At 54.9% G+C, this 26,994-nt stretch overlaps 12 protein-coding genes across 12 annotated transcripts; 7 read left to right on the top strand and 5 right to left on the bottom strand.

Moving 5' to 3' along the window:
* The first annotated feature begins 3 nt into the window (after positions 1–3).
* Positions 4–4,198, top strand: BU26DRAFT_145158 (uncharacterized protein). Its single transcript, XM_033819893.1, has 2 exons — positions 4–3,949; positions 4,004–4,198. The coding sequence occupies exons 1-2, from the start codon at positions 210–212 to the stop codon at positions 4,017–4,019; spliced, it is 3,756 nt and encodes a 1,251-aa protein (XP_033689778.1). The 5' UTR covers positions 4–209; the 3' UTR covers positions 4,020–4,198.
* A 1,255-nt stretch (positions 4,199–5,453) lies between these two features.
* On the bottom strand, positions 5,454–6,570 carry BU26DRAFT_559431 (phosphoglycerate mutase-like protein; the record flags this gene model as incomplete). Its single annotated transcript, XM_033832701.1, has 2 exons — positions 5,454–5,635; positions 5,691–6,570. The coding sequence occupies 2 exons, from the start codon at positions 6,568–6,570 to the stop codon at positions 5,454–5,456; spliced, it is 1,062 nt and encodes a 353-aa protein (XP_033689777.1).
* Positions 6,571–6,649: 79 nt separating this feature from the next.
* On the bottom strand, positions 6,650–7,012 carry BU26DRAFT_145109 (uncharacterized protein). Its single transcript, XM_033819892.1, has one exon. The coding sequence runs from the start codon at positions 6,909–6,911 to the stop codon at positions 6,729–6,731; it is 183 nt and encodes a 60-aa protein (XP_033689776.1). The 5' UTR covers positions 6,912–7,012; the 3' UTR covers positions 6,650–6,728.
* Positions 7,013–7,348: 336 nt separating this feature from the next.
* Positions 7,349–8,662, top strand: BU26DRAFT_527735 (WD domain-containing protein; the record flags this gene model as incomplete). Its single annotated transcript, XM_033830797.1, has 2 exons — positions 7,349–7,698; positions 7,753–8,662. 2 exons carry the CDS (start codon positions 7,349–7,351, stop codon positions 8,660–8,662), a joined length of 1,260 nt encoding a protein of 419 aa, XP_033689775.1.
* A 1,128-nt stretch (positions 8,663–9,790) lies between these two features.
* On the top strand, positions 9,791–10,656 carry BU26DRAFT_559429 (lytic polysaccharide monooxygenase; the record flags this gene model as incomplete). Its single annotated transcript, XM_033832700.1, has 3 exons — positions 9,791–9,913; positions 9,999–10,224; positions 10,304–10,656. 3 exons carry the CDS (start codon positions 9,791–9,793, stop codon positions 10,654–10,656), a joined length of 702 nt encoding a protein of 233 aa, XP_033689774.1.
* On the bottom strand, positions 10,639–12,557 carry BU26DRAFT_144868 (uncharacterized protein). The gene is made up of 2 exons (XM_033819887.1): positions 11,738–12,557; positions 10,639–11,683 (listed from the first exon to the last, which is right to left on the bottom strand). The coding sequence occupies exons 1-2, from the start codon at positions 12,414–12,416 to the stop codon at positions 10,767–10,769; spliced, it is 1,596 nt and encodes a 531-aa protein (XP_033689773.1). The 5' UTR covers positions 12,417–12,557; the 3' UTR covers positions 10,639–10,766.
* Positions 12,558–13,134: 577 nt separating this feature from the next.
* Positions 13,135–14,679, top strand: BU26DRAFT_559427 (uncharacterized protein; the record flags this gene model as incomplete). The annotated part of the gene is made up of 1 exon (XM_033832699.1): positions 13,135–14,679. One exon carries the CDS (start codon positions 13,135–13,137, stop codon positions 14,677–14,679), a length of 1,545 nt encoding a protein of 514 aa, XP_033689772.1.
* A 75-nt stretch (positions 14,680–14,754) lies between these two features.
* BU26DRAFT_144876 (uncharacterized protein) lies at positions 14,755–16,503 on the bottom strand. The gene has a single exon (XM_033819888.1). It carries the CDS (start codon positions 16,222–16,224, stop codon positions 14,830–14,832), a length of 1,395 nt encoding a protein of 464 aa, XP_033689771.1. The 5' UTR covers positions 16,225–16,503; the 3' UTR covers positions 14,755–14,829.
* Positions 16,504–17,870: 1,367 nt separating this feature from the next.
* BU26DRAFT_144932 (uncharacterized protein) lies at positions 17,871–19,418 on the top strand. Its single transcript, XM_033819889.1, has 4 exons — positions 17,871–18,188; positions 18,335–18,340; positions 18,422–18,532; positions 19,001–19,418. Exons 1-4 carry the CDS (start codon positions 17,977–17,979, stop codon positions 19,242–19,244), a joined length of 573 nt encoding a protein of 190 aa, XP_033689770.1. The 5' UTR covers positions 17,871–17,976; the 3' UTR covers positions 19,245–19,418.
* A 1,092-nt stretch (positions 19,419–20,510) lies between these two features.
* BU26DRAFT_144847 (uncharacterized protein) lies at positions 20,511–21,608 on the top strand. The gene has a single exon (XM_033819886.1). It carries the CDS (start codon positions 20,835–20,837, stop codon positions 21,552–21,554), a length of 720 nt encoding a protein of 239 aa, XP_033689769.1. The 5' UTR covers positions 20,511–20,834; the 3' UTR covers positions 21,555–21,608.
* Positions 21,609–23,977: 2,369 nt separating this feature from the next.
* On the top strand, positions 23,978–25,483 carry BU26DRAFT_144799 (uncharacterized protein). The gene is made up of 3 exons (XM_033819884.1): positions 23,978–24,259; positions 24,312–24,864; positions 24,915–25,483. The coding sequence occupies exons 1-3, from the start codon at positions 24,104–24,106 to the stop codon at positions 25,436–25,438; spliced, it is 1,233 nt and encodes a 410-aa protein (XP_033689768.1). The 5' UTR covers positions 23,978–24,103; the 3' UTR covers positions 25,439–25,483.
* A 371-nt stretch (positions 25,484–25,854) lies between these two features.
* On the bottom strand, positions 25,855–26,842 carry BU26DRAFT_500458 (uncharacterized protein; the record flags this gene model as incomplete). Its single annotated transcript, XM_033826500.1, has 3 exons — positions 25,855–26,004; positions 26,085–26,601; positions 26,649–26,842. 3 exons carry the CDS (start codon positions 26,840–26,842, stop codon positions 25,855–25,857), a joined length of 861 nt encoding a protein of 286 aa, XP_033689767.1.
* Positions 26,843–26,994: the final 152 nt, after the last annotated feature.

Genomic DNA, 26,994 nt, shown 5'->3' with positions numbered 1-26,994 from the left:
AAAGCCGCACGCACTTGACGCCACGAAATCGATCTTTTCTCGATACTTTCCCATCCTCCACTCTGCATACTGGCCCGGGTATACTGTTCTGACCAGCCTCGCTCAATTAACCCATTGCTCTGAGATCGATTCTTCTTTTAAAACTCCCGTCTAGACACCGTTTCTCCACCGAGCCCCATATTTAATCATCGCGTCGAACGTCGCTCAATATGCCCAAAGGAAAGCCGAAAGCCAAGTACGCCAACCTCTACGAGGATAAGGACCCCGACATGATGAGGCAACGCAAGACGGCACCGCAAGCTGCTCCTCACCGACGAGGCGGCACGCACCGCGTCAAGGACGAGGATTTGACCGGCACACACTGGGATCACAAGAACTACCAAGAGCTAATCATCGCTGCTAAAGACGCCAACATCTGGACAAAAGACATGCCCAAGGTCAAGATGGCCAAGGCTCTGGCACAAAAGGACCGGGACGACGCAATAGCACTGAAAATGGCGGAGAGGGAGGCAGAGGAGAAGAGGAAGGAGCTCGCGAAGCAGAAAGAGAGGCAGCGCAAAGAGAAAGAAGGGAAGAGGCTGGTTAGAGAGAGGAGGAGGGCAGCCGGAGAGGATGTGAGCGATACGACGGAGTCGGAAGTAGAAGAGCAGCCAGGAGACGATAACGTTGGATTCGGAGAAATAATGACTGACGAGGACGCATGGGACAGCACCGCGACGTCTACGACGACGAATGCTTCTATATCTCCCATCTTCCCCGCTCGAAGACTGCGGATCTTCCAATGGCCGTATCCCGATATGCCCTCACCAAATCCGCCACGCTCGCCCATGTCTCCATCCGGTCGACAGCGGGAAGACGTCTTCGAGGAGCTGCTGCCTAGGAAATTGTCATATGCTGTCATGACCGTCGTCACCACAATGTCTGGCGAAACGCTCGAGCTGCCCGGGCGCGTATTCCCAGAAGAGATCGGCCCTGACTTCGTGCCCATGTTGTCGGAGCACATAAAGGACTGTGCCCGCAATGGCGTTCTGATCGGACCGCTGCGCAAGGCAGTGGTCGAGTGCGCTGCAGACTGGGCCCAACGTACGCAAGTACAGTGGTGGAATGGCCGCATGTACTTCCACCTGCCGCCACGAAAGACTAAGACTACTCTCGCCGATGTGTACACCAAGTGGAAAGGCAAGAAAGCGGTTCGGCATAGGCCGCAGCGGGACGAGAAGGGCAAGATTACGAAAGCAGAATCAAAGAAAATACGGCAGCAGAAAGAGAAAGATAAGAGAGAGAAAGTACTGGATATCTATACGGCGTCTGAGTATCGCCCTCCGATCTGCTACATTCCCTCGTACCTGGACTATCCGTCACTGGAAGATGATATCGAGGTGCCGCATACACTCGACAACCTCTACTTCATTCGCTTTCCGGGCATGGATCTACCGCATTACTATTTCTGGACGATGCCAGATGAGTGGGAAGACCCTACCGTGCCGAATCCAGAGTGGCTGGAGGCAGACGCAGAGCTAGAAGACGAAGAAGACGATGAACAACGCCAGATTCGCCGAAGCGAACTTCTGGAATATATCCGAAATGGCCTGCAAGCCGAAACAAATGGCCATGTGCCTCAGGAAGACCACAGAGTTAGAGTCAAGAAATCTACGGTTCCACGCAAATTCAAGCCTTCCTACAGCCCGCCTAAAACATCAAAGTACAAAGCCGCAGTCTGGTCTATCGAGCGCGATCTCTACCAGGACGGCTGGTCCAAGACGATGTACAAGTACCGTGAGAAGTGGATCGGAGACGGCAAAGAAGACCAGTGGAAGCGCCTCATGATCAACCTCCCCATTCTCTGCCCAAGCGGCAAGCTCCCCGACGCTCCGCCTGTGCATCCGAACCCTTACACGACCCAAAGCCTAGCTGAGAAATTTGCTGCCATCGAAGCTCCGAGTGCTCAAAGACTGGTGGAGCCGATCAAAGGGGAAGAGGCTTGGACGAGGGACGATGACGCATACTGGGATATTGTGGATGCGCCGATGGAAGTGTCAGAGGAGGATATCCAAGAAGAGCTGTTAAGAGCGCTGGAAACACCGATGGAGACGACGGCTCTGCATCGTAGGGTAAGTGATTTGCTGCCGTGGCTGCATACTCTGAGTCCGTCGTATGTTCCTCCGCCGCCGCCGGCGGAGCCCGAGTCTCCTCTTCCAGGACCCGCGACGCGCGTTGCGGAGCGAGAAGAATGGGAAGAACGGTTCTTGCGTAACATTGACCCAGATATGGCTCCTCATCGAAAGCGCCGCACTTCATCGCGATCGGCTCAGGCTGGATCGATTCCAAAACTTGTCCCGCAAACCGAACAAATGCCCGTTGCAGAGCTGAAGTACAACCTCTACGCGCTCATGAACGAGCGACGAATGAGCGAATACAAAATCTGTCTCGACGCCTTAGAGAACGGTGATGCTGAGGGCGCAAGGAGGCATTACGAACAACATCGCCAGGACGCGGATCAGACGTGTCCCTTTTGCAGTATGCCTTGGGCTGGGATGGATTCGCAGATGAAGGCCTCGCATATCTTCTCGCATGACATGGAGGAATCGTCTTACCATCGTCGGCGGGCTTCGGAGAGATCATCGACAAAGTACCCGCTGTACAGTGTTCCGAAGACGAAGCGGAGGAGCAGTCTTCGGCTTGCGCAGCAAGAGGAGGGAGACGAGCAAGCGGAACCACGGCCGAGGCGGATGTCTAAGGTTAGCTTTGCGCCTTTTACCGTCGAAAAGAGGGTCGCGTACAATGACCTCGACGGTGCCAGCATGGACGCAGACATCAGCTCTATAGCGACCACTAGCTCGCGCCGCAGCAGCTTGCGAAAAGCCACAACCTCCACTAAAAAGTCGCGCAAATCCAATCTCAAAATCGATACCAGCTCCAAGGTCCTGAAGCCGACCAAAGCCCGGAAAGGCAAAGGCAAGAAAACCAACCACGTGGCCCCAGACCTGAGTTGCCACGATGACTCCACGCCATCTTCGCATTTCACAAGCCCAGGACTGCACCTTCCGAAGAGGTATCCAGATGAGCATCCCGACGCGACGTGGAATCCTAGGAAGCATTCTACAAGTAGCAGCGATCATGTCCCAAGTCCGTATCTGCCGACTGTCAAGAAATATCCGGTTGGACATCCTGACGCGCGATACGATCCGCGGAAGGCGAGTAAGAGTAGTACGGAAAGCTTGGAGCTGTACAGGGGGCGGACGAGACGCAGGACAAAGAACACAAACACCAACGGTGCCGTTGAAAGGAAGCAGAGTACTGCGGTTCTGCCGAAGGGAAAGGGCAAGGGGAAGGTCCGGGCTAAAGTGGATGAGGAGGAATACAAGGATGTGTCATCAAGCGCGTCTTCATATGCACCCCCGAAAGCCCCGAAGCGTAGGGGCAAGAAGCCTCAAGACCCGACGTACCGCGATGTCCCGCCTCCATCGCCCAGCTCCGGGTCTCGCTCTCCAGTGCTCACCAAACGCAGGAGGGCATCTGACCCCACTTACCGTGATCAGCCCGAGCCGTCGTCAGCCTCCTCGGTCGAAGAGCGGCCCACCAAGAAGAGGAAGACGAAAGCTCCGCGGATCAAGCTTGGTGAGACACCGAAGGTGCTGCAGACGCTGGCACCAGTCGGACAAGGCAGTTATACACATCATTCGTCAACTGTGTCGAATGCCTCCTCAGGCAGCAGTGACAGGAGACGGAAAAATGCGGTGAAGAACGTAGGATTAGACGTCATCGAACTGTTGCACGAAGGAAAGAAGACGAAGGCTGGTCCGCGTCGGGCGGCGGTCAAGAGGCGGGAGTCTGTAAGCTCATGTGGCTCGCAGGTATCGCCGAGGTCGAAGAGAAGGAAGGTATCGGTATCGGAGCCTAAGGCTGGAGGACAAGCGTCTACCGCTTCGAGGAGGGCCGGTACGGCCGCGTGAGTATCCCGATCTGTATAGTACGAAGAAGCAAAATGTATCTGACAGTTCAGTTGCCAGACTCAATAGACGCAGTTCAACGCAGGAAGGCGATGACTTCATTGCCTTCATCAACGAACCGCTGGCGGAAGACTACGACGAAGACGTTCTGACTGGGAATCCGTTCGCTGCTCCGAAGAAGAGCAAGGCCAGCCAAAACAAGACGGGGAATGCATCAAAGGCGAAGAAGCCACCAGCGAAAAGCGCGAAGCTGTCGAAAACGAAAACGAAAACGCCCAAAGAAGTAGCCCTCGAAACTAAGAAATCCGTCACCTCGGCCGACCTCGCCAACCGCCGTGCCGCAAAAGCAGGCAAGAAACTCAGCATTCTCGGCCGCCCCGTCGTCGAGCCCCTTATCATCGCACCTGCAAAGCAGCTCTCAAAACGCATGGCCAAAGCCAAGCTATCTGAAGCAGCAGCAGCATCATCATCATCATCGCTAGACGCTGAGCTATTCATGCCACCAACGCCGAACTCGAGAACGCTCAGCCCAAACACGCCTAAGAAGCCCGGAACACCAAACTCAGCAAATAGTGGAAGAGACCGCCGCTCCTGGGCGCCTACACCTTCTCCTTCGCTGACTAGCTCTATGCATCGGGTCTCTGCGTCCAGCGCTTCTACTACGAAATCGAAGGCGAAGACCTCGCCGCTCCCGATTGACACGAACGCCGCGAAGAGGAAAGCGAGCTACGATGTTCCGTACTCGGACACGCGGCCTATTGTCCCGCCTAACACGCCTGCTGAGCATCTGGGCAAGGAGTGCGAGGACGAGAGTGAGGCTGGGGAATTGGATGTGGAGCAGTTGGCGGATAAGATGGGGAAGGTGAAAACTACGCGCGGAGGACTGGTTAGAGAGATACCCGGCGCTGTTGTGACGAAGGGCAAGGCTAGGGGAGCGAGTGTTAGTAAGAAGGCGATGGGTAAACAGAAGGCGGAAGGCAAGGTGGCGAAAGTGACGAAGAGAGCGCCCGGGGGTAAGAAGGCTAGAGTAACACCAGCGCCTGAGAAGGAGGAGAGGCCTGCGGCACCGAAGCGGAAGCGGAAGAGTGAGGTCGAGTTGCTGCTGTCTGAGATACCCGGCTCTGCTCCATCTCCGAAGCGCTTGAAGCTCAGCACAACGGGGTCTACAACTGCAACGGCTAGTATGGCGAGGCGGACGTCTACCAGAATCGCCAACGCAGAGAAGAAGGCTCGAATGTAGGGATAAGAAGAGTGACAAGGAAGAAGTGGTTTTTTTCAAAGGGGCTCTTGCCCTCAGCTAGCTATAGAGAATGCAATCAGTTTTCCGTTCTCTGCTTACTCTTTCGTTTACATCCTCACTCCTCAAATTCTAATATATATGATATTGATGAATAAATCATTTACAGCCAGACATGGAATACACACCAGATCAATAAATTTAGTGCAACTCCTCTTTAAGGGGTAATATTTACATTATCGTCTACATGCCGTCTGCATAGCGGTCTATGTACAGCAAGAGCAGTCATTGCACGTCGACGCCGTAACCGTCGGGGGAGTAGCACACGTGCTCACTGAAGTGTACGGCTGCGTCGTAGTCGACGGACCCTCACCCTTCTCCGTCGTAGCTTTCACCAGCACAGGAATAGCAGCCCCCGTGCTGAGGCTGAAGACACGGTGTCCAAGAACTACAGAGAAGCAAATCAGTACATGTCACCTCGAGGGGTTTTCAAAACCACTCACCGCGCAGCAAGCTAGCAATCTCGCCCGAATGCGCAGTCACAGAGATATACGTGCTATCGTCATTCGCAAACACATCGTCGAGGACTTTCTTCGAGCGGATGTCCTGATCATCCCTCGTCTCAGCGTGTAGCGCCGTCCAGTAGGGATCGTATTCGGGAAACCCCCTTTCGAACTTGTAGCTCGGGAAGTTGGCGTAGATATACGTCCTATTGCTCCTGCGATCGCACGTATGCGCGCTAATGCCCTCGCGGAACAACTCCTTGATCGTCGGCACAAACGGGTTCGTCCGTGGTATCTTCAGCCCCGAGAACGTGAGATTAGCCGTCGCGAGGCAGCGGTACAGCGGGCTGGTGTAGTACGTCTGCGGCGGCGTGATGTTCTCGTCCGCGAGCAGATGCTTCCAGAAGCGGTTCACGGCAAGCGCCTGGTTGACTCCGTTTGCCGTGAGATGCGCGTCCGCCCAGGTAACCGTTGCGTTGCCGTCGAGCTCGGACCAGTAGCAGTTCCAGGCTGGCGTGCCGAAGTAGGACTCCGCGGCGTTGTGGTACCCTTCGCCGTGGCGGCCGAGGAAGAGCAGCGTGTAGCGCTTGTTGGGTTTTGCGCGGAAGTTGAGCGTGGAGATGTAGTGGGCGAGGCGCTGCCATTGGGTTGCTTTCTTGGGATTGCCCGGATAGGTTTTGTCGCTGGGGTAGGAGCGCGTGATCAGGCCGAAGTTGGTGGCGGTGAAGTTGAAGGTGGAGGCGTTGGTTGTAGGGTCGTCTTGCAAGAAGACGCTGGGGATTACGGTATAGTTGACGTGGGATTTGTAGCTAGAGGCGTAGGCGGATGAGGCTAGGGAGAGGAGGAGGCCGTAGACGAGGGATGAGGCGATCATCTTCATTATGGATTACCGATTATTACCGCGAACTAAAGAGTTTGAAAGCAAGAAGAGTGGAACGAAGCAAGAAGTTTTCCAGCAGCCTGGTTTTCTATATGACCATCGCATGGTTTCTCCGCATGGAATGACGGCTGTCTCCCGAGGATGCTGTTGTGGGCCAATCAGTGGCGAACGTGCTCGGATAATTTGCCGTGTTCGTGGTAGCGGCACGGCCTCCGATGGAGGAAGGTGATAGTTCTCGGAGGGCTTCCTTTACTATCGAGTACCAGGACTATTAAGGGGACGGACCGGGACGCGGGAAGGAAAGTGTCTGATGAGGCTTGACGCGTGCTTGAGAGGGACATGGTGATTGGAAAGAGACCCTGCTTGGGCAGGGGGCCGGTGTATGTCGTTAGAATTTAGAGAGGAGCTAAGGTTAAACGGTATTCGAAGAGAAAGAGACCTGCAAGGGTCTTTCCAGAGAAACGTACGTTACCGTGGTCTTGGTATAGATGAGACGGAATGAAGGAGAAAAGGGAACGGCTAGGGCAGAGGCCGGATAGGACTCCTACTCGCACAGCCCGTGATGGACTAATAGAGCTGGTGAAAAGACAGAAGATAGACGAGAGCAAAAAAGAGCACGCAGGATATTTGTAAAGGGGAAGAGTCGTCGCAGAGCTGATAGAAGATAGAGGGCGCCAAGCGTCACGTGGCGCTCGGCTAGACCTGCCTTAGATGATTCCGCTCCACAGAAAAGTCAAGTCGGTGGTTCCGAGAAACAACATCTGCGGTAAAGGACGATATGTTCCAGAATATATGCGCTATCCCGCTTGACCACGAACTTTTTACGCAGGCGATTCATCCCAAAGAGCCAATTGTTTCAGTTGGGCTTGCTTCAGGCCATGTCCAGACGTACCGACTACCACCAGGCGCGAGCGATGACAGCGATGAAGACGCGACATTAGCTTCCGAGAACGGATTCGGACACATAGAGACGACATGGAAGACGAGGCGACACAAAGGAAGCTGCAGGACACTGTCATTCGCCATTGATGGCACGCAATTGTACTCGGCAGGGACGGATGGAATCGTGAAGGCTGCCGACGTCGCAACGGGCAATGTCACTGCGAAGATTGCAGTGCCACTGGATCCGTATGTCTCCTAACAGCTGCTCAGCATTTACTACGTACCTAATGATCTATATAGGGCTACTGGCTCAATTGACGCGCCTTCTCTCATCCACGCACTTTCCCCGCAGACGCTCCTGCTCGCAACCGACTCCTCCGCGCTACACATTTACGACCTTCGAGATCTAGGCCCAAAAGCTTCGCCGAAACCACAGCAAACACATCATCCTCATGACGATTACGTATCCTCTCTAACACCGTTACCGGCGACGGCAGCGAGCACCAGCGGATTCAGCAAGCAATGGGTCACCACGGGAGGCACTACACTGGCAGTCACAGACCTGCGTCGGGGAGTAATGGTCCGAAGCGAAGATCAGGAAGAGGAGCTGCTGAGCTCAGTCATGGTGACAGGGCTTTCTAGAAAAGGCACAAGTGTTGGCGAGAAAGTGCTGGTGGGCGGCGGCGCTGGCGTCCTTACCCTCTGGGAGCGCGGGGTGTGGGATGACCAGGATGCGCGCATCATCGTGGATAAATCACCAGGAGGCGGCGAGAGTCTGGATGCCCTCGCATTGCTACCAGAAGGCATAGGTCCCGGAGGAAAGATCGTTGCCGTGGGCTTAGGCAACGGAGGGATACGCTTCGTCAAGATCGGCCCAAACAAAGTCATTGCAGACGTGTCGCACGACGAACTTGAGAAGGAAGGTGTCATTGGCCTGGACTTTGATGTTACCGGCCGGATGATCAGTGGCGGTGGGAAGACGGTGAAGGTATGGCAGGAAAGGGGGGCAGATGCCGATAACGAGGACGAGGAGGATGCAGCTGCGAGTGCTAAACGGTCCCACGGAAGCGACTCCGATGAGGATAGCGATGAAGAGATGGATGAGAGTAGTGAAGAGGAGCAGCAAAAGCAAAAGCGCAAGAAGAGGAAGAGGAGGAAGGGAACGCAACAGAGAGGACATGGCATCCTCGGGTTCCCGGGGTTGAATTGAAACAAGCGCACGAAAAGTCGTTCTCCCAGCCCATCAGATCGTAGATGCCGTGGCGCGAAGTCTTGGGGACTCATCGGAGCTCTTGTTTATTTGTCCTCCATCGTCGAAGACCCAGGAATTGCGGACTCTAGCTGATCCGTAAGCTACCTTGCAGCTCCAACATCTGCTAAGAGGGGCTTAAGACCCCGGCTGGAGATAACGCTTGCTACCTAGGTAGGTATCGTCATCCCCCGAGAGGACGCCCCGGGCCGTTTTCAACACGTGACGACACTTTTTCACCCTTGACGATAAAGATCAAGGCCAGCAACCCAGATATCTCTATCCTGGTTCGAGCTCGTCATATCTTTTGTTGTTTGCATACCCCCCATTCAAGTCAATATACCCATACCTACCTCCACAGTCTTACAACCCCAGCCAAACGAACGCAACTTGAAACAGAATCTGGACCACAACAGAGCACCTTGCATACGTAACACCATTCCTCCTCAAATCTCTTCATCTAAACCATCCTCGCCTGCCAGATTTTGCCACGGACCTGAACTTCCGCTTGGCGCCGCCTTCGCTGAACAAGCCCGCGGGCCCACAACCCATCTACCTTAACCTCGCGATTACCAGGCTCGGCACTCTTGGTCCCGATCCAGGTCACGCCTACCCGTTTCTCATATACTTTGTGTCGCCTCGGCCCCGGATTTCGTCCAAATTTCTCGTCGCGCAATCTATCTGTTGCGGGGTGATTGGGCGCGGCGGCCTCGCTTAGCGAACTGAAGAATATTCTATCGCGGCCTTCCATATTGCCTTAATCTACCGTCGTCGCGGTGGATGAGGACCGGATTGACGCCTCCGTACTAAAGGAGGAATGGAGGGAATGAGAATATCTGGAGCGCTCGTGGCATAATACGAAGTGCGGAGGTGGTTGGTGGAGGGTAGCGAAAATGCTCCGCTGTCTGGGGTGCGCGTGCATGATGGTTTGCCGAAACGGGTAGTGAGGGTGTACGTCGTGGTCATGGCGCGGATGGGCAGGGCTTGTGGGCGTTGATGGGAGTTTTGTTTATATATGCTGGGTAGTAGCACCTCGGTCGCTGGATACATCGCCTCGCCGGACGTCCCTTTCAGCATACACAGTTCACGATGAAGTTCTCTACGTCTCTCGCTCTTGCCGCTGCGGCTTCAACGGCCTCTGCACACACCATCTTCGTTTCTCTGAATGGGGGCAAGGTTGGCGACGGTGTCCGGGTTCCTTCATACGATGGTGTACGTCTTCCTCCCGACCTCCCATTATATACACCTCACTAGACCTGTATATCCGATTTGCAGCTGCAGAACTAACGCAAAACAGCCCATCACGGACGTATCTTCCAACGACATCGTCTGCAACGGCGGCCCCAACCCCACGCAGAAGACCTCAACCATCATCACCGTGCAAGCTGGCTCCTCGGCCAAGCTCACATGGCGTCACACCCTGACCTCGACTGCCAGCGATGTCATCGACGCGAGCCACAAGGGCCCCGTTATGGCGTATATGAAGAAAGTCTCAAACGCAGCGACCGACTCCGGCGTTGGCTGTACGTTCCCCATTTCCATTCGTCCTTCCCCAAACCGCCCTCTCTTCCGGAGAAGAAACTTTGCCAACTCCATTCCCAGCCGGCTGGTTCAAGATTGCCGAAGACGGCCTCGACTCCTCCGGCAAATGGGGGGTGGACCGCCTTATAGCGAACCAGGGCATCCAAACCGTCACCATCCCGCAGTGCATCGCGCCCGGCCAGTACCTGCTCCGCGGCGAGCTGATCGCTCTACACGGTGCGCAAAGCGCGAACGGTGCGCAGTTTTATATGGAGTGCGCTCAGATTAATGTCACGGGCGGATCCGCGAGCAAGACGCCGAGCAGTGTGAGCTTGCCGGGAGCGTATAAGGCGAGCGACCCGGGGATTCTGTATAACTTGTATACAGGGCAGAAGACGTACACTGCGCCAGGGCCGAGCGTGTTCAAGTGCTAGAGGGGTTTCTTGTATATAAATTATGACGTCCGCGCGAGAGCATCTGCGAATGCATCGGGTGTGAATACAACATATTCCACCTCTTAACTGCGCCAGTGGTCGTATACTCCTTACGCTTCAGCCCGTTCCTTCATCGCTGCCCTATGTCGAGGCTGCGGAATGGCTATCCTCGGCCTCCTTGGAGTTTTAGCCCACTCTAGGCACTTTAGGACGACGCTTGTTGGTGGTCGCGCAACCAGAAAGACGAGAAACGTGATCGGTATAGCAACAGCGAAGTAGACCCAGAATTCCTTTCCACCGGGCCCATTCTCCGGATTCATGCTGAACAAACTGGAGACGAAGCTTAGCGGGACAAAGATCAGTGCGAGGATGGTCAAGCGGCTGATGTTAGTCGTCTCCGCGAAGGATTGGCGCGCATCGATGATCTGGACGAGAGATGTGACGACGGGGAGCATGTTTTCTAGCCTTCTACCCGCGTTTTCGATGTTGTTGCTGAGGACTTCGAAGTCTTCGGTGAGAAATTGCAGGCTACTTCGCCCTTTTGCTTCCAGCGAGTCGCGAGACTTCAGCTGCCGGATTATAGCGCGGACTTTTTGCTGCGAGACCATGCTGCGGCGCCGCCAGCCTTGCAGCTCTCGCAGGTCTGTGTTGAATTGCTCGAGATCGGGGAGCTGATCGCCGCGGTATTCGTACATTTTGATGCAATGCTGCATTACTGCTACGTACTTGACCCACTCCCCTGCGACGATCTTCAGAGGGTAGTAGGCTAGCGACTCCAGAGGAGGATTCCTGGAGTCGAAAGATGGCGGGATGCAGCGTTCCCAGTATTGGATGAATTCGGACGCCATGCCTCCACGAGGCGCTTCGTCGAGATGAGCCCAGTCGTCCGAGAACTTTGGAGGCTCCAGAAAATCTTCATAAGTTCCGAGGAATGGACGCAAAGCCAGGCGCACTTTGAGGGCCTCGTTGTCTTTGTGGCCTGAGGGGTAGTAGATGTCATTAATTGGTGGATCGGCGAGCAGAAGAGCTAGTGATGTTAATCATACCATCAAACACACATAGAGCGGTAGGAGTGCCATACCTATCCAGAAGTCGTCACTTTGCTGAACTTTGATCATAGAGACGCAGTGCTGGGCAAGGCCGATCGGCGTGGAGCGTATGAAGACCAGTTTGCGATTGATTGTCATATCCCTCACCAGTCTCTCTCCGAATGGCGGCATCTTGTCGCATACAAGGGGTCGATGGTATGTGGTATTGATGTATTCTCGAGAGACGAGACGAGACGGTAGGGTCGCATCATCCGGTGTTTGAGATCGCATGTCGTTCCTTTGCGTTGTGTGTAGATGCAGGGCGAAGAACAGAGGGTCGATGTCGAGAGACGATCCAAGCAGCTCAACCACATCTTGGGTCAGATCTTCGATGATCAGAATGCGGCCTTGTAGTGGATGTTCACGAAAATGCTCTTCTAGCTTGTCTGGGAGTTTCTGCTTCCCTCGCAGTTCATTAGAGAGGAAGTCGATATCCGGAAGAGTCCGAGGGAGGGGGTGGTCGATGCCATCGCGAAAGTCCAGAGCAGTTATTTGACAACTTCTTTGGGACGCCTTCGGTAATGACAGGAAGCTGAGAAGATTGAGCAAGCATGGGTTGCGTGCACATAGAGCGTCCACGTAGTCGCGGTATGATGGTGGTTTAGAGTATGCTTTTTCCACTCGCGAGCCCGAGGAGTAGTGTTTCATCGCTCTGTAATCATAGCTATCCATGGCACTGGCTGAAATCTAAGATCTAGGCTGAAGTTGAAGGTTGGACGGTGGAGGCGTAGGTGACGAGGAGGAGACGGCTCTAAAGACCAGGTGGGTAATGTAGGCGAGATGGTCCGTGCGACGACGTCGTGCGTGGCTGAGGGTGACAGTGGGCGAATCCACACCGGTATTCTAGTCAGGCGCTCGAGGCTGTCCCTTTTCGCTTTCGAACACATTCAAGGCTGATTGCTGAGCTAGGCTGCTGGATTGTCGGGGCCTCAGGCCCATTACGGAAGGCCAGCTGATGAAATGCCGCCCCGACCCGCGCCAGCTGCGACATGCGTTAGCGATGGATGGGTGCCTCAGCCCTCCAATCATTGTTGATCGCCTTCAGCCTTGCGAGGAGATGGGTGTTGAGCCCCCAAAAGAGGCTCATGGAGTCTTTGCATGGTATATATTCAGCCCGGCCTGGACGGGCTCCGGCCTCCAGCCTTCTTCTATTTCCATTTGGTTCCGCTTGATCTGATAGCTCATTGTCCCCTGGAGGCCTTCGTGCTGCTGATAGCTAAACTGAGTGCGCGGAGACAGGCATTGATTAGTACGGCTGAATATAGGTTCGTGCATATCTCCTTCCTTCGGCCTGGTTCACAACTCGTGTCTCGAAGCATTGACATTGTCTCAACGAGCGCATGCTGATAAACGGCTGAAGGACTTCAGTTCCCCTAAAACGGGAGCCAAAATGGGGTCCGAAAGCCCACTCTACCGCAGACCAGCGCGCCAGTTTACCTGGGTATCGCAAGCGCCAACAGCAAAAGTCATACAGGACTTCCTGGAGATCTACAATCCGACGCACTACATCCACCTCGCCAAGCGCGCACAGGAATTGATCCAAGAAGAATTAGCAAAGCCGGAATGGAAGGACGTACACGTAAATGTAAGATGTCGAGCAAAAGAGCCACAAAGCCTGGAAGAAAAGTTGAAGATGCGGCATGCTGAATCGCCGTATGAGAGTGCCGAGGATATTTGGGACGATGTCCACGATTTGGCTGGAGTGCGCATGATACTTTACATGCCGAGCGAGGATCAGCGAGAGAAGGTGAAGCGGGTCATACAGGCGATATGGGGCGAAGACGTCCAGCCGAAGTACCACGACGGCTCAAACGAGAGGATGAATCCAGATGAAAGAGCGAAAATCCTTCAAGCGCCCGAGGAACGTAATAAATTATCAACGAGGAAGAAATATCGCGCACGACACCTCGGATATATCGCGGTACATTACCGACCGAAAATGAAGGAGGAGCAGTCCAAAAAGGGATCTTACCTTTGGAAGAAGAGGGACAGAGTGGAGATACAGGTTGTGTCCGCGCTCTCACACGCTTGGGCAGAAGCAGGGCATGACATTCTGTACAAAAGCTATGCCTATGGTCCGCCGACACTGCAAGAAGAGTTACTCCTGGATTCACTCAACGGCCTCGTTCTCTCGGGAGACCTCCTGCTTGAGCAATTCCATGAATTGGTGATGAAGCGGACATATACCAAGTTCCGACACCGAGACGACTTCAGTAGTTTCCTTCGTGGTTTGGACATACTTCAACCTCAGGAAGATTCTGACAACGAACGCCCGGAATTCGAAGTTGCTGCACTGGACGTTCTGCTGCGCTTCCTCACCATCATTGACCAGAACTATCCTCTCGCTGTTCGAAACGCGATCAAAGAACTGGGCTTTCCCGACGAGCCGAAACTGGAAACCATTATGGCGTCCTTAAAACCGAGCTTTGAGCCCGCGAAAGGCATGCTGGTAACCATATGTCTCATCTACCACTTGCTGCCTGCGTGCAGCGACGACACGAAGCCAGAGCATCCGCCGGCTCAGCAATGCATCCTCATGATGAATGCACTCAGCCTACTACAATCCTTCTTCGGAGAAGGCGAGGGCACCAACAAATTCTTGCGAGAGGATATATGCCCCGGTATGAGTAATGAGGAGCGGAACAGCCTGGAGTTCATCCTGAACGACCCTGAACGACAGCCCGCACTACTTGACCAGAGCAGCCGAAATTACGCGCTCTATCAGGATCGGATCAAGCCAGACCTGAAGCCCGCGTGGGATTGGTTTCAAAGCCAGACTGCCAGACCGCAGTCCATCTGTGGCATGGCCTTCCGGCTGGCAGAGATGGGTGCAACTGGCGACGTCGACATGACAAAGCTGCTTGGTCAGTTGAGCATCGGCTCGATACTATCAAGATCGAGCACTTATAGCTTGGAGGACGACGTGACTGAATAATGGGACGGCGTGCGGGTAGATAGGCGTTAGGTCTTTGCAATCCAATATTGTGTGGAACACTTCATAGCGACTCTTGCTGATCATGCATCAAACTAGACGGTATAAGCTTGCTCGCGGTATTGCAAATGCGGACTGAAGCGATTCAACGTATTATGAACGTATTTGAGAAAACGTATCCGGTGTGGTAACTGTGAAAGGAAATGTGCTGCCAGCTTGGTTTACCCTAGCCGAGCTGCGAATCAGTGCCTCAATATCGACATCCTCGCCCCCGTGTCTCCTTGATATGTGTTGTCTGAAGTTATCCAGGCGTGTCCACACCTTATCAGCCGATGGACAGCCAGGAGCCGCGCATCTATATCCTTCGCCGGACCTCAGGTCTAAGTGCTTCGTCTTCATATGCCTCCTAAGATCATGCGAGTGCGCGAATGTCGTATTACAACCGGAGACTGAACACTTATGAGGTCTTGCGTCTATCCGGGGAGGCGTCCTTATCGTCGAATGAACAATCGCCGAAGCATCGTCCGAGACGGAATCGGTCGTCGAGGAGCCAAGAGCAAGAATAGCTGGTGAGGTCCCTGAAGTCTCGCTCTGTTGTAGATTTAGCGTAATGCCTTCCTCCGAATTGACGAAGATAGGTTCGATGCCGGTGGCCAAATCGCGCTGGTGCGTCTTGACGTGCTGAAAAGCTTTGTCTTTCCGGCTAAACCCCTGTACAGCAAATCTGCATCCTTCAACTGGGCAGAACCAGCTGGCCTGGCTGTTGTGAACAGAGTGCTTATGTCTCTCGAGGTCCTTTTTGTATTTGAACGATCGTCCACATGTCTCGCAGCAAAACGGATCGATGGTGTCTTTGGCGGGCTTCAGGTGCTTGATAGAGTTGATGCGGCGCTTGAGAGACTGGCTGCCACGACTAGACGACGAAAAGCGCCTGCGCCTGTCCGATATAGATACGGAGCCTATAGATGGTTGAGACGAGGGGCTAGTGGGTTCTGACGTCCAGGCCGAAGAGGATGACACATGGGACCACATCGGCGGTTCTTTCGCACGCCTCGCAGGCTCTATGGTTGCCGTCTGGTATTCCATAAGCTGAAGGCCCTCGAAGGTCTGGACTTGGGGATCCGAGGCCCAGCTTCCAAGAAGGGAGTAAGGCGATGGCATCTGTAGCGAGCCTGGCTCGAAGTTGAAATCATCAAGCCCGTCTAGGTTCCATATGGTCCTCGGAGATTCGCAGACCATATGCGGAGGAGCCCAGGGAAGGTCTGCTATACCAGACAGGTTGCTTTCCTTCGACGCGGTCTTCCGTAGGGAAGCATCCACAGCCGTGTTGGCGGAAATGCCCTCCTGAAAGGCTTCGGCATATCCACAGAGCTGAACCGCCTTTCCGGCATGATGTGTGCTGTCCAATGACGCATAGCCCGGTATACCTCGCGAGGCTGACTCGAAAGTTTGTGGCGGTACGTCGTCGTGCAGAACGGGCGCGATTGGGAGGAAGGAGACTAATTCGGCGGTTTCAGACGAGGCATCGAAGTCATTCGGAGTTTGCATAGAACGGGGATGCAGAGCGCGAGCGAGCCGGTTGCAGCGGTAAGAGTAGCTGGAAGGTTGACGACGGGGTTAGGATGACGAGCTTCGGAGGGATGGCGATCCACGCCTGCACGCCGCCAACACAGCCACACTCCAAGAAACGTTCCAAGGCTCCGCAACAGGGTGCAGCGAGTACACACCCTTGACCAGCTGTCTGGCCTGCCTGGACGCGGTCCGTGGACATGGCCGCCCCCAGCAGTGGCGCCGCCAGCACAGAATCGAGGCGAGTAAAGCGACGCCGGCTGCTAGTCAGTGTCAGTCGGACGAAATGAGGTTGTCCTGAACCCAAGCCGGGATCCCGACCGCGGACGCGCTCTGGGCTCTTAGGAAACCTTCCGCGGGCGGCTCTATCCTTATCGCGGCTGATCCCGGTCTCGCTGATGAGGAGTCAACAAGCAACCGCAAGGTAATCTGCTCTTGTTTAGCTAGAGGAAGCCCTCAGGGACCTCAGAAGGTGCAGCATGAGCAGCCCCTACGCGCATGCGGTTCTCGACACGGTTGCATGACAAAGAGCATCACTACCAACCATGAGGGAGCAGGAGCAAATATATTTCGCACGATGATGCCAACAAAAGAATACCCCGGTGCGACCGAAGCGACACTCGGACTCTTCTGCCCGCTGGTAGCGAAATAAGGCGCTGGCGGATCTCATAGGCTGACAGAGTTTGGCTGACAGGCGCTGGCTCCCCCGTCGATGGAAGAGCTTGACGAGACTTCAACGCGGCTCTCAATATCGACCTGGGGGGAAACGTGAACGGACGCGTGGGCACCATTGCCAAATCACGAGGTAGTCTCCCATTCTGAAGGTCGCTAATTATAGGGCTGGCTCCATCTGCCTTACGGTGCTGTGTGGTGCGTTGGGCAGCCGACGCGTGGCAGCCAAATCAAAGGCGCAGAAGACGAGAGAAGAGCGCTGAACTGGGCGTTCCTTCTTGCTGGATCCGAGCTGCCAGTGGCTGTTCCGGAGGAGCACGAAACAGAATGAACAGGGTCATTCTACGACCGCCATTCTGCCTCTGTGGCGAATGCCATCCTATACGTAGGGACTTATCACCCACGCATAGTTGCAAACCAATCCAACGATTCCAACCAAGCGTCTGAACGGGTGGGTCCGAATATACAGTAAGATGATAAATTGGCGGGCGTGGCTGTGGAAGCATGCGAGAGCGAGCCCGCTAATCAGCGCATTCCTGGCCCATCGTATGCAGCAGCCAGCCAGCACGCCTCCCCTACTGTACAATCCCTTTGAGACGTGTGCGACAGCGGCTGCGGTGGGCCGCCTGGTGCCAGTAGCCGTATCTCGCGATGAGGACAGCCGGGGAGGCGACGTGTGACTGACGGCTGGAAAGCAGATGCTCCGTCGCATTCCCAAGTCATGAAATTCACCACTGGCGGGCAGCTCAGCGCTGGATGGCCCAATGACAGCCACGTAACACTGCGATTGCTCCTCTTGATCAGCCAATTCGCGGCTCATCAGGAGGGATAGAGGCGAATGCTGCATTCCATGTCTCAATCCACCGATGCACGGATTGACGGCAGCGTTCCGGGCTTCTGGGCTGGCCAATTGCCCGCCGCCGTCGGTCGTGATATTAGCCTGTATGGGAGGCCTCTGCCGCCGCCGACCGCCTACGTATCAAGGTTAGAACACCCTCGAGACCCGTGCGGGTGCCCAGGTGGATGATGTGGTGCGCGCGCCCCGACCCTTGATCTGCCATGGAAGCGTCGCCTCCGACTCAGCAACAACCACTGCCCGTCACAACGTTTCAACTCCACCACTTCGCCGGCCCACCACCACCACCGACACTGGCCCTAAATACGCATCTGTCCGCTTGCCTCGAGTCACTTGCAGCGAAAATCAAGCAGCGCGCAAGCCAGCCCTCTCCCAAGCTCGAAAGTTTTAGCCGTTCGGAAGCGCAGCGTTTCCGGTACGTCAGAGAAACACCGCACCTCACCCACCGCACACCGGCACAACAAGCTCGCACAGCGCCGGCGCAACGCCCTCGAAAGTCTGACACATAGCTTTGAGAGTTATTCCTAGTACTATTGAAGCTATCTAATTACTTTTACCAAGTATTAGGTGAGTAGTAGCCTCGTCGCGGGCTCGCCACGGCTCACTGTTCGCATCCACCTCCTGAGCACCCGCCAACGAGCAACACAGAAAAGCTGCGCAGAACAACTCTCTCGCTCAGCCAGCCTACACTGGCCACGACTTCGTGGACTCGAGCGTCAACCATGGGTCCCTACAGGGGCTCCCACCTCGCTGTGGCGGGTAAGTTCCCCGCTCTCTGCCACCCCTAGCTCACACCTCGCACTCCCGTATACGGCCCACCAGCCGAACGCAAAAGAGCTGGATAATCGATCAAACCGAGGAACGCTCGGCCGCAGGTCGCGGGTGATGGCGCGCTGCGGGATGCCAAATTCTCCCCACGAGAATTTAGGACTGGCCCATCCTCCGGCACGGACCAGTCAACGCTTGCTGAAGCCGTGAGAAGCCACCGACTCATGCTATAAGCTCGAGTTCAGACGCTTCCCGCAGTATGCAGCATGGCTTCAGGCATCCGCAGCGCTTCCAGTGTACACCTTGTATACCAGCACCGAGCGTTCCTTCATGGTATCCGATCGCCAGCTCATCGTGTTCGCGGTAGGTATGCGGGACCGAGGGCGCGCGCGGAGGATGGGTCGGAGGCTGTCCGGATCGATGGTCATTGTAGAGCCATGCTGACTCCCGCTGGTCTAGGCAACGTAACGAAGCGAGAGAGGGGCAATGTTCAGCACGTGTTCAAGAAGAGGACGCTCGTCACCGACCCGGCCGAGAAGCTCATGCTGGAGCTGCTTATGAATCTGCCAGAGGAAGTGAGGAAGGAGACTCCCGAGGTCAGGGCGGTCATCGTCGCCAAGCTGATCAAGCCGCTCAAAGCCAAACTGAGCCCTTGCGGCAGCGAACAAAAGTTCTACGAAGGAGCTCAGAAGTTCCTTCCTAGCGCGGAGGGTACGGCCTGGAGTAAGTAGAGAGCTTGTGCAACTCCTCGCAATGATGAACTAGCAAACTTACACGTGGCAGTGGAGAAATGGTTCCTCCCGAGCAATACACCCGCGACTGAGAACCCAAAGCCAAACGGCACTGGCACCACCGCCAGTGGGGGATCGGGTGGTCCCGCTGCAGGGACTCTTCCTCGGCAGAACATCCCGGTTGTAGCAGCTCCAGCTGCAACCTCGGGTCTAGCCCGAGCGTCCACTATGAGACCCGAATCTCCAGCGCTGCTTGGAGCCGGACGAGCAGTACAGCACAATAACCAGCGCATCCGCCGCTACAGCGACGGAGGGTTCTCCTACTGTCTACGATGCAGATCCGTCCATAGCACAACGTACGGCGGTCCTTTCCCCCTAGTATCTCCAAGCTCGGACAAGATCGAGAAGGCTCCTGAAGCCCGAGGACTACAGCAGATCATGCGTGAGGGCGAAGGAAGACGTCGAATCGCTCGAGAGGTTTCGATGTTCCTGCAGTCTATCGCATACATCGGCTTCCTAATGCTGTTAGCCCGGTCGGTCGAGGGTTGTGCTTGCTGAGGAGATGGTCTTTCCATTTCAATTCTGGTGTATATGGCGTGTGGCGTTCTTGGAAACTCTGAGAAGCGTGGAGGAAGGTACATACCCATTTTCGAGTGTTCATACGTCTCTGGAGCAGCTGGCATCCGGAGTGAAGGGTATCTACGCAGGACCGGTCATGGCGGAGGGTAGGTCCTTCGCCCTCTTCCTATTATGTAGTCAACAAGCATTCAGCCTTCAAGTTTCGCTCAAGGGCCACCAATGAAATGTGACGCGTCTTTGCTGGCGTTGGTGAACCAATCGGATGATGGGAGACCCAAGCTTAACAGGGGCCGCCACCATTACCCGAGGACGTGCGTCACCACCCTCACGCACATCAGGAGGCGCTTAACTCAGAACAGCGAAAACACGGCTGAGACAGTTTCCATGCCCCAATCCTCCTACGTATTACGGACCACCACATGTTTACCAAATGAGTTGTCTACGCTTCTTGGGCCTCATCAGTGAAGTTTCACGACAGCGAATGGGCACAAACTCACCGGATGCTGCTATTCTTGAAGCTTCAGAGGTATGTCGAAACGGATCAAGCTGTTTTTGTTGCATTAGCATCGAGTATTGATCTCTGCACGGCGGTGTGCACATACTAGTGCTTAGTCAACGCCCAGCACCCGGCTTTGAATGACACAAAGGCCAATGGGCTGTGATGTGGCAGTCCGACCGCATCCCCTGACCGGCTCGTTGCCTGTTCCCGCGTGCGCAACGTGACCGCTCCAAGCGTTGAAACTCATTAAAACTCGTTCTTGTTGACCGCCAGGGATGCCGAATCAAGAGGCCACAAGGCTGCAGGGCGCCGCAAAAGGTTCGGGGGTCAGGACATGTAAAGATGCAGAACGATTGTCCTCCCCCCACGAAAGCCCCTCTCACTTCTGCTCACGGCGCACCCAGACTGTCCGTGACAGGAAAAACTCAGTCTCTGACTCGACATCTTTCTTCCCTTATCCCTACACACAAATTCTGCCCCGGCCATGGAACCGCAACTGGACCGCGAGGTCTTTCTCTTTCGCTCCGAGGCCAAATCATATTCCAAGACGACGACCACGTTCATCAAACGCGAACTTCCGGACGCCGTCGGACTGCCATGGCTCAAGGAGCGCTTCACCGTAGAGGCTGCGGCCCTACGCCTCCTCTCGGAAAAGACGTCTATCCCAGTCCCCAGGCTGATTGCCGCTGGCCAGGACGAAGACGGCCTTTGCTATCTGGTGACCGAGTACATCCACGGATCGGTCCGCGGCGACATGGCTGCGCTAGAGTGCCGCATGCCTCAGCTGCACCTTTCTTCGCAAGCTGGTTCGCCGTGCGCCGTGTGCGAAGGCATTGTCCGCGCAAATGCCAATCAGTTCGTTCGGAAACAGGTGTTACCCCAGCTGAGAAGTCTGAAGAGTGAGACGACGGGCCTCGGGGGGATCGTGATTCCGCCTCGCTGGGTTTCTGAAAGCGACACGAGGGAGACCTGGCCGGTGTTGAGTTCTCGTCAAGCCGACTTCGTCTTTTGCCACCATGACCTTGTTCTACACAACATGTTGTTTTGTACCCAGACACTGGACGTGCTGGCCCTGGTTGATATGGAAGAGTGTGGGTTTTTCCCTCCAGAAGTACAGCAGTGGAAGTATGACCGGGCTGGTCAGTTCGAGCTATACGAGAACATGGACTTGGTACAGAAGCATATTCAGCTAATCGGCGGCTGAGGATGCACGGTGCATGTATAGTACAACACAGCTGAGCCCTTTGTCGCCCTTCACCTGGTTCGTATTGCCTCTCCTGCCCACCATCTCTCGACTCCTGTCCTCTGTACTCACAATCTGTCAACTTCGCCCTCCTTTCCCGTCTTTCCCTCGCTCATCAGGCGCAAATCTGCCTTGCGAGCATTGTGGCAGCATGCGTTAGGCTGCCTTGCCGTATGGTGCCTTCTCATGAGCGCCCTTCCGGTCAAGACGTGGAGCATGCATCCATCGCTAGGCTCGAGGATGAGGCTGCCAGTCTGAGCAAGCCAGCGCATTAAAAGAGAAGTAGGGAATGAAGCTCTCGCTTCCTAAATCCCGCGATGCGAGGTGCTGAGATGTTCGAATTGTGGTCGCCAAAGAGCAGGGAATCTGCCTGTATTGTAGAAGCTCAGGACGGATGGAAGGGCCGAACACCGAAGGGACGACGAGCGCTGAGCGTTGAATCTTGACGTGCCCAATCATCACTCTTTCTCGAACGAATGAACGACTCCCCAGATGCGCGCCTTAGCATTGGATCCAATTCGACATGTCCCTCTGAGCCAAGGCGAGGGGGTGTTGTTTCAAGACAAAGGACCAGGGATGGTAGCACCCTTAGCTACTGCATCTTGCCAGCACTACATCTACTCAGATGACTATGCGAACGGCAGCCTTCAATGCATACCGCCACGATCGTCACGACGTCTTCGACGATCGGGAGTGACATTACTCCTGCCCTTAGGCCACCCATGGGAAGGCGCCGCCCTCTTCCAGGTTGTGCTTCAAAAACTTGGAAGTTAGAGAAAACGACTATTCAACCGAGAGCCGACGAATGTGCAGGGTCGGGGAGGGAGTCAAGTCTGGCCGATATATAGGCGTCCGCAAGTCTCCCCAGAGACAAGACACCTCTGGCGATTCGTATGGCCTCATAGCACAACAGTCCAACCATGGACAGAAGTCCGGAGATGTCGGTTCGGGGGGACATATGCCGAAAGGCTGAGATGGTTTGTTGGCGCGTCGCATCACAAGCTCCAGATCAGATCCTAGTGTAGGTGGGCAGCTTAGCCCCGGGAGGACGCACTGTGTAAGTCTGCGAGAACTTCGGACTACGAAAGAAGTTGCAGATCAAGAGGCCCACTAGTTTGAGAATAGGGTTGAAACAGGCTATGAGGCCTGTAGCAAGACTCACGGTATTGATCAGCGGAGAGGGAAACAATGACGTCCCTTAATGGGTGCGTCGTCGTAGGCGGAGATTCCATCCCTTCGTCACGCTATCATAATATGCATGTCCGCAATCGCGTGCATATAGTGAAGGTACCGAGGGACAAGCCGAAGAACATGCAGAATGAGGGATATCTGGACCGGTCGTCCTTTTGGATGTCAGTGACTGATGATGCATCATGCACTCGAATCACTGTGAATCATCATAACGTTGCGGGGTAAGAGTCTTTCCGTCAACAACAACAACGCGCCCTCGGCTTGGGCCATGTTGTAGATCGTGTTCCCCTCCGTAGTGGCGGGAGAGGATGCTTACCGCTCGTGGGATCGACGCGTTCGCACCTCGTGACCGCTTGAAAGAGTCTCTCGCATCCCCCAAGTGTTTCAGAATGTTAGACTAGCGGTCGAAACTTTCCGTTTGTAATCGCCGTCCTCCACCAAATATTGTTGAACTGCCGAGCACCGAAGAAGACCCGCAGATGCAGGTGTTTGCCCCGCTGATGCGTGTGCTCTAGAGGTTCCTGCAGGCCATCATCTACTGTCTTTAGCGCGTGATGAGCACTTAATATCAGAGTTTATGTAAAGAGAAAGAACGGAAGAAGTCACCTGCACCTGAAGGCAAACATTTCGAATCTCAGAATGAGTAGGGCGAGGCCGATTGAAGAGGGAGGACAATTGGGATGATCCCCAGAGAAATGCATGATGACAGAAAGAGGAAGTGCAGACCGGGAGAGGCAGTCTTAGCGTGACGCTATGTCCCTGCCAAGACTTACCCACGTGCAGGCGTGGTCCCAAATATTCCAAGGTTGTCAACTATCATCGGCTTGATAGCCCCGTCCACCAGCGCGACACGGAGGCCATTCCTCGCCTCTTCTCTCGCATGCCAGATCCATAAACCCCGCCTGCACCTTCGTCACCGCACTGACTACGTTTTGTCCCGGATCAATCCGACCTGCTGGGCAAAATTCTCCGGACACAACCGGTGCAGTACGTGCAGCGTGCGGCAACTTCCACACATTTGTCCAATCCAGCACCCTGTTCAATTTGATCAGATAAGCGATGTGCATGCGCACATGCAGCCCTCAAACAACCGTTGCCGTTGCAAGGGACATCCCACCGAGGCATAACGGCCCCCTGACTGGGGTTACACTAAGGCGCTAGACCGTGGCGATATACCCTTTTTAGGTAGGCGCAATGCGTTCTACAGAAGTCGAGCTCCGATGCCTTAGAGCTCAAATTCTCATGAGAATCCTTCAACCCTACGAGTCTTGATTCTCACCGTCTTTGCGCCTGTGGACACACCACCATAGGACAGCGCAATGGGCTCGTCCATCCCGAATCGAGGACCCGAGCTTCTCGGCGTCGACATCGCCTTCATGTGTTCGGCGCTCATGGCTAATGTTCTCAGATGCTATGTGCGCCTCAAGATGGTTAAGGCATTTGGATTCGATGACTGGCTTATGGCAATTGCTACTGTAGGTACTCCATCAAGTACCACCCCACAGCGACTATGCTGATTATTAGCAGCTGTTCTTCGTTGCGTACTGCACGTCTTCAATAATCGGGGTGCACTACGGCACAGGCCGACATCACGCCGATCTGCCTATCGAAGGCATCCAGAAAGCCACACACGGCTGGTGGTTCTGCTACCTGTTCTATTGCTGCACAATGATCACCTCTAAGTTATCTATCGGCTACTTCCTCCTACGCATCGCTATCAAGAAGCTTCACGCCTGGATCATTTACGCGGCTATGTTTATCTCCGTCGTGGCCGGCTCGGTTTTCTTCTTCGTCACGCTATTCCAATGCCATCCAATCTCGTACTTCTGGAACAAGACGCAGCCAGGGACCTGTATCAGCACTGAGGTCATCATCGCGCTCGCTTACCTTTACAGCGCTTTCAGCATCATCTCGGACTTCACATTCGCCATTCTGCCCGCGTTTCTGGTCATGGGTCTTCAACTAAAGCGCAGAACGAAAATTGCTTTGGTACCTCTTCTGACCATGGGTTGCATTGCGAGTTCCGCAGTGGTCGTCCGGGCCCCTTTCCTGACCAGATTTCGATCGCCAGACTTCCTCTGTAGGCAACCTCCCCCGTGCAGTCTTCACCTAAGCGCTAACAATATCCAGGGGCCACTCTCGACATTGCCATCTGGTCGACAGTCGAACAAGGCCTCGCAATTACGGCTGGTAGCCTCGCCACTCTTCGCCCTCTTTTCCAACTCGCCATGTTCAAGCTCGGAATCTCCACGAAAACCTCTCCCACGCCATACAACAGCCATATGATGGGCAGCCGCCGCAAGCCAAGCCAGAACGACCTAGACTTGTACAAGCTCTCCTCCGCAGTCGAAGCCGGGGCCTCTAAATCGTCTCAGCCAGAGCAGATTGACCAGGTTGTTACGTCCCCGAAGAAATCCAAGTCTCGGAGCTGGTACACGCCCACATTCGGGCGGATGAAAAACGAATCGCCCGCGAAAGAGAAGATGCCCACCCAGACGAGCGCCGCGGCCGATAACGAAAGCGAGAAGAGTTTGCGTGCTGAAAGTCCGAGCGGTAGCTCGGGAGAAGATCGCGGGATGCAGATCATGGTGTCGAAGAGTTTCTTCGTCTCGAATTCACAACGAGCTAGTACTATTGAGAAAGATCACCGTTGAGCTCGACCGCTTCCCGAATTCAGCAATACCCCGTGGAACCAGCCGCCAGCGACCGCCTCCACTCCAGCACTTCGTGGACCTAGACTATCACTACCGAGCCTTCAAAACGTTACGCGTACCAGTACGTGAAGGCCTACCCGCGGTCTCGAGGCATAGCCGACTAGCACTATCCCATATGCGAGTTGGTCTCGAGTGTTGGGAAGGGAGTATGCAAGGTGGAATAGAGGGAGTAGAGGGGCGATTAGGCGGAGGAAAGCACACGAACCAGGTCACTGCATTTGCCTTTTGACAGCTGTTTGCTTTGTCTTTCGAGGGAATCATAATAGTAACGACTGTATGAAAAACACAAGTAAATAACACCTAATTCTAATCCTTTCCAACGCAAAGCGAATGACTGAGGAACATACCTCCCTCTTCTACCCATAAACGCAACGCCGCGATGCCATGATACCCATCTCAGATGATCCAAGCGCAGCTACCCTGAGAATCACTCCTCCCCTCCGCTTCCCCAGTCCACCTCCAGTCCCACACCCTCCACCTGGTCCACGAACAAATCCCACGCATCCCTGAACTCATCGAAGCGCTACATGACTTCCAGAATAGCCTCCAGGACATCCACGTCCTCACCTTCCTTTCTCAAGCGCACGATCTCAGCTGATAGCTCATCCATGTCCTTCTCTTCGATCCCCCAGAGGGAGGCACTCCTTGCCCAGCTTGCTTTCTCACGGAACCCGAGCACTAGCTTGCGGATATGCTCGGCTTTGGGATCCTCGGGTAGGGAGGGCTCGTCCTCCTCGTCAGAAGAGGAAGGGGACGATGGGACAATCTGCTTGCTGGCGGGGTGCTTGAGGGTTCGTCTCTTGGGTCGAAGGGTTGGGGAAGGCGGGTCTTCGCCATCTGCGTCATCCAGACCGCCGGCCTTGGTTGGAGCCTTTGCGGCATTGGACTTGGACCTGGTAACGCGGGTGGTGACGTTCGTAGATGCTGCAACGGATGCCGTCTCTCGGGGTTCTTCCTTTTGCTTCTTCTTGCCTTCCTTCTTCGTCGTAGTATGCTTCTCCTTTCCTCCGTCTAGCCCGAGCGAGCCAAGGCCACCAGCAAGCGCATCGAGATCGGCCTCCTTTACCTTCGCAGCCTTCTTCTTCTTGCCTCCCTTCGCGGTGCTCTTTGGGACGAGGTTTCCGGGACTGGGGAACTGATCGAGACCAACGCCAGCGAGGATCTTGCTCCTTCTCGTTTGGCGGAGAGTGAACGGTATGGCTTTGTCTTGCGTATTGTTGCGGGAGTGTAGTCTGGGAAGAACTGTCGTCCGAAGCGGAGTTGGCGTGGCTCGGTTTGAGGGACGTTTTGCTCTTGTGAATTGGCGAAGGACCCGACAGCAGGTTTCTTGGACGGTTTCGCCATGGTGGAGAGGACTGTTGTTGATGTAACGGAGTTGCTTCTCTCGGTGCGAGTATGGAGCTATAGCACGTCCCGGCGCTTTTACTTATACTCCGCAGTCTAAAGTAAGCTTGCACTTCTCCTATTTGTCAACCCAGCACGCATGTTTCTAGTAG

The sequence above is a fragment of the Trematosphaeria pertusa genome, assembly GCF_010094035.1.
Source record: "Trematosphaeria pertusa strain CBS 122368 unplaced genomic scaffold BU26scaffold_2, whole genome shotgun sequence".
Lineage (NCBI taxonomy): Eukaryota > Fungi > Ascomycota > Dothideomycetes > Pleosporales > Trematosphaeriaceae > Trematosphaeria > Trematosphaeria pertusa.
The sequence above is the reverse complement of the archived record's forward strand: the minus strand, read 5'-3'. Positions and strand labels throughout refer to the sequence as shown.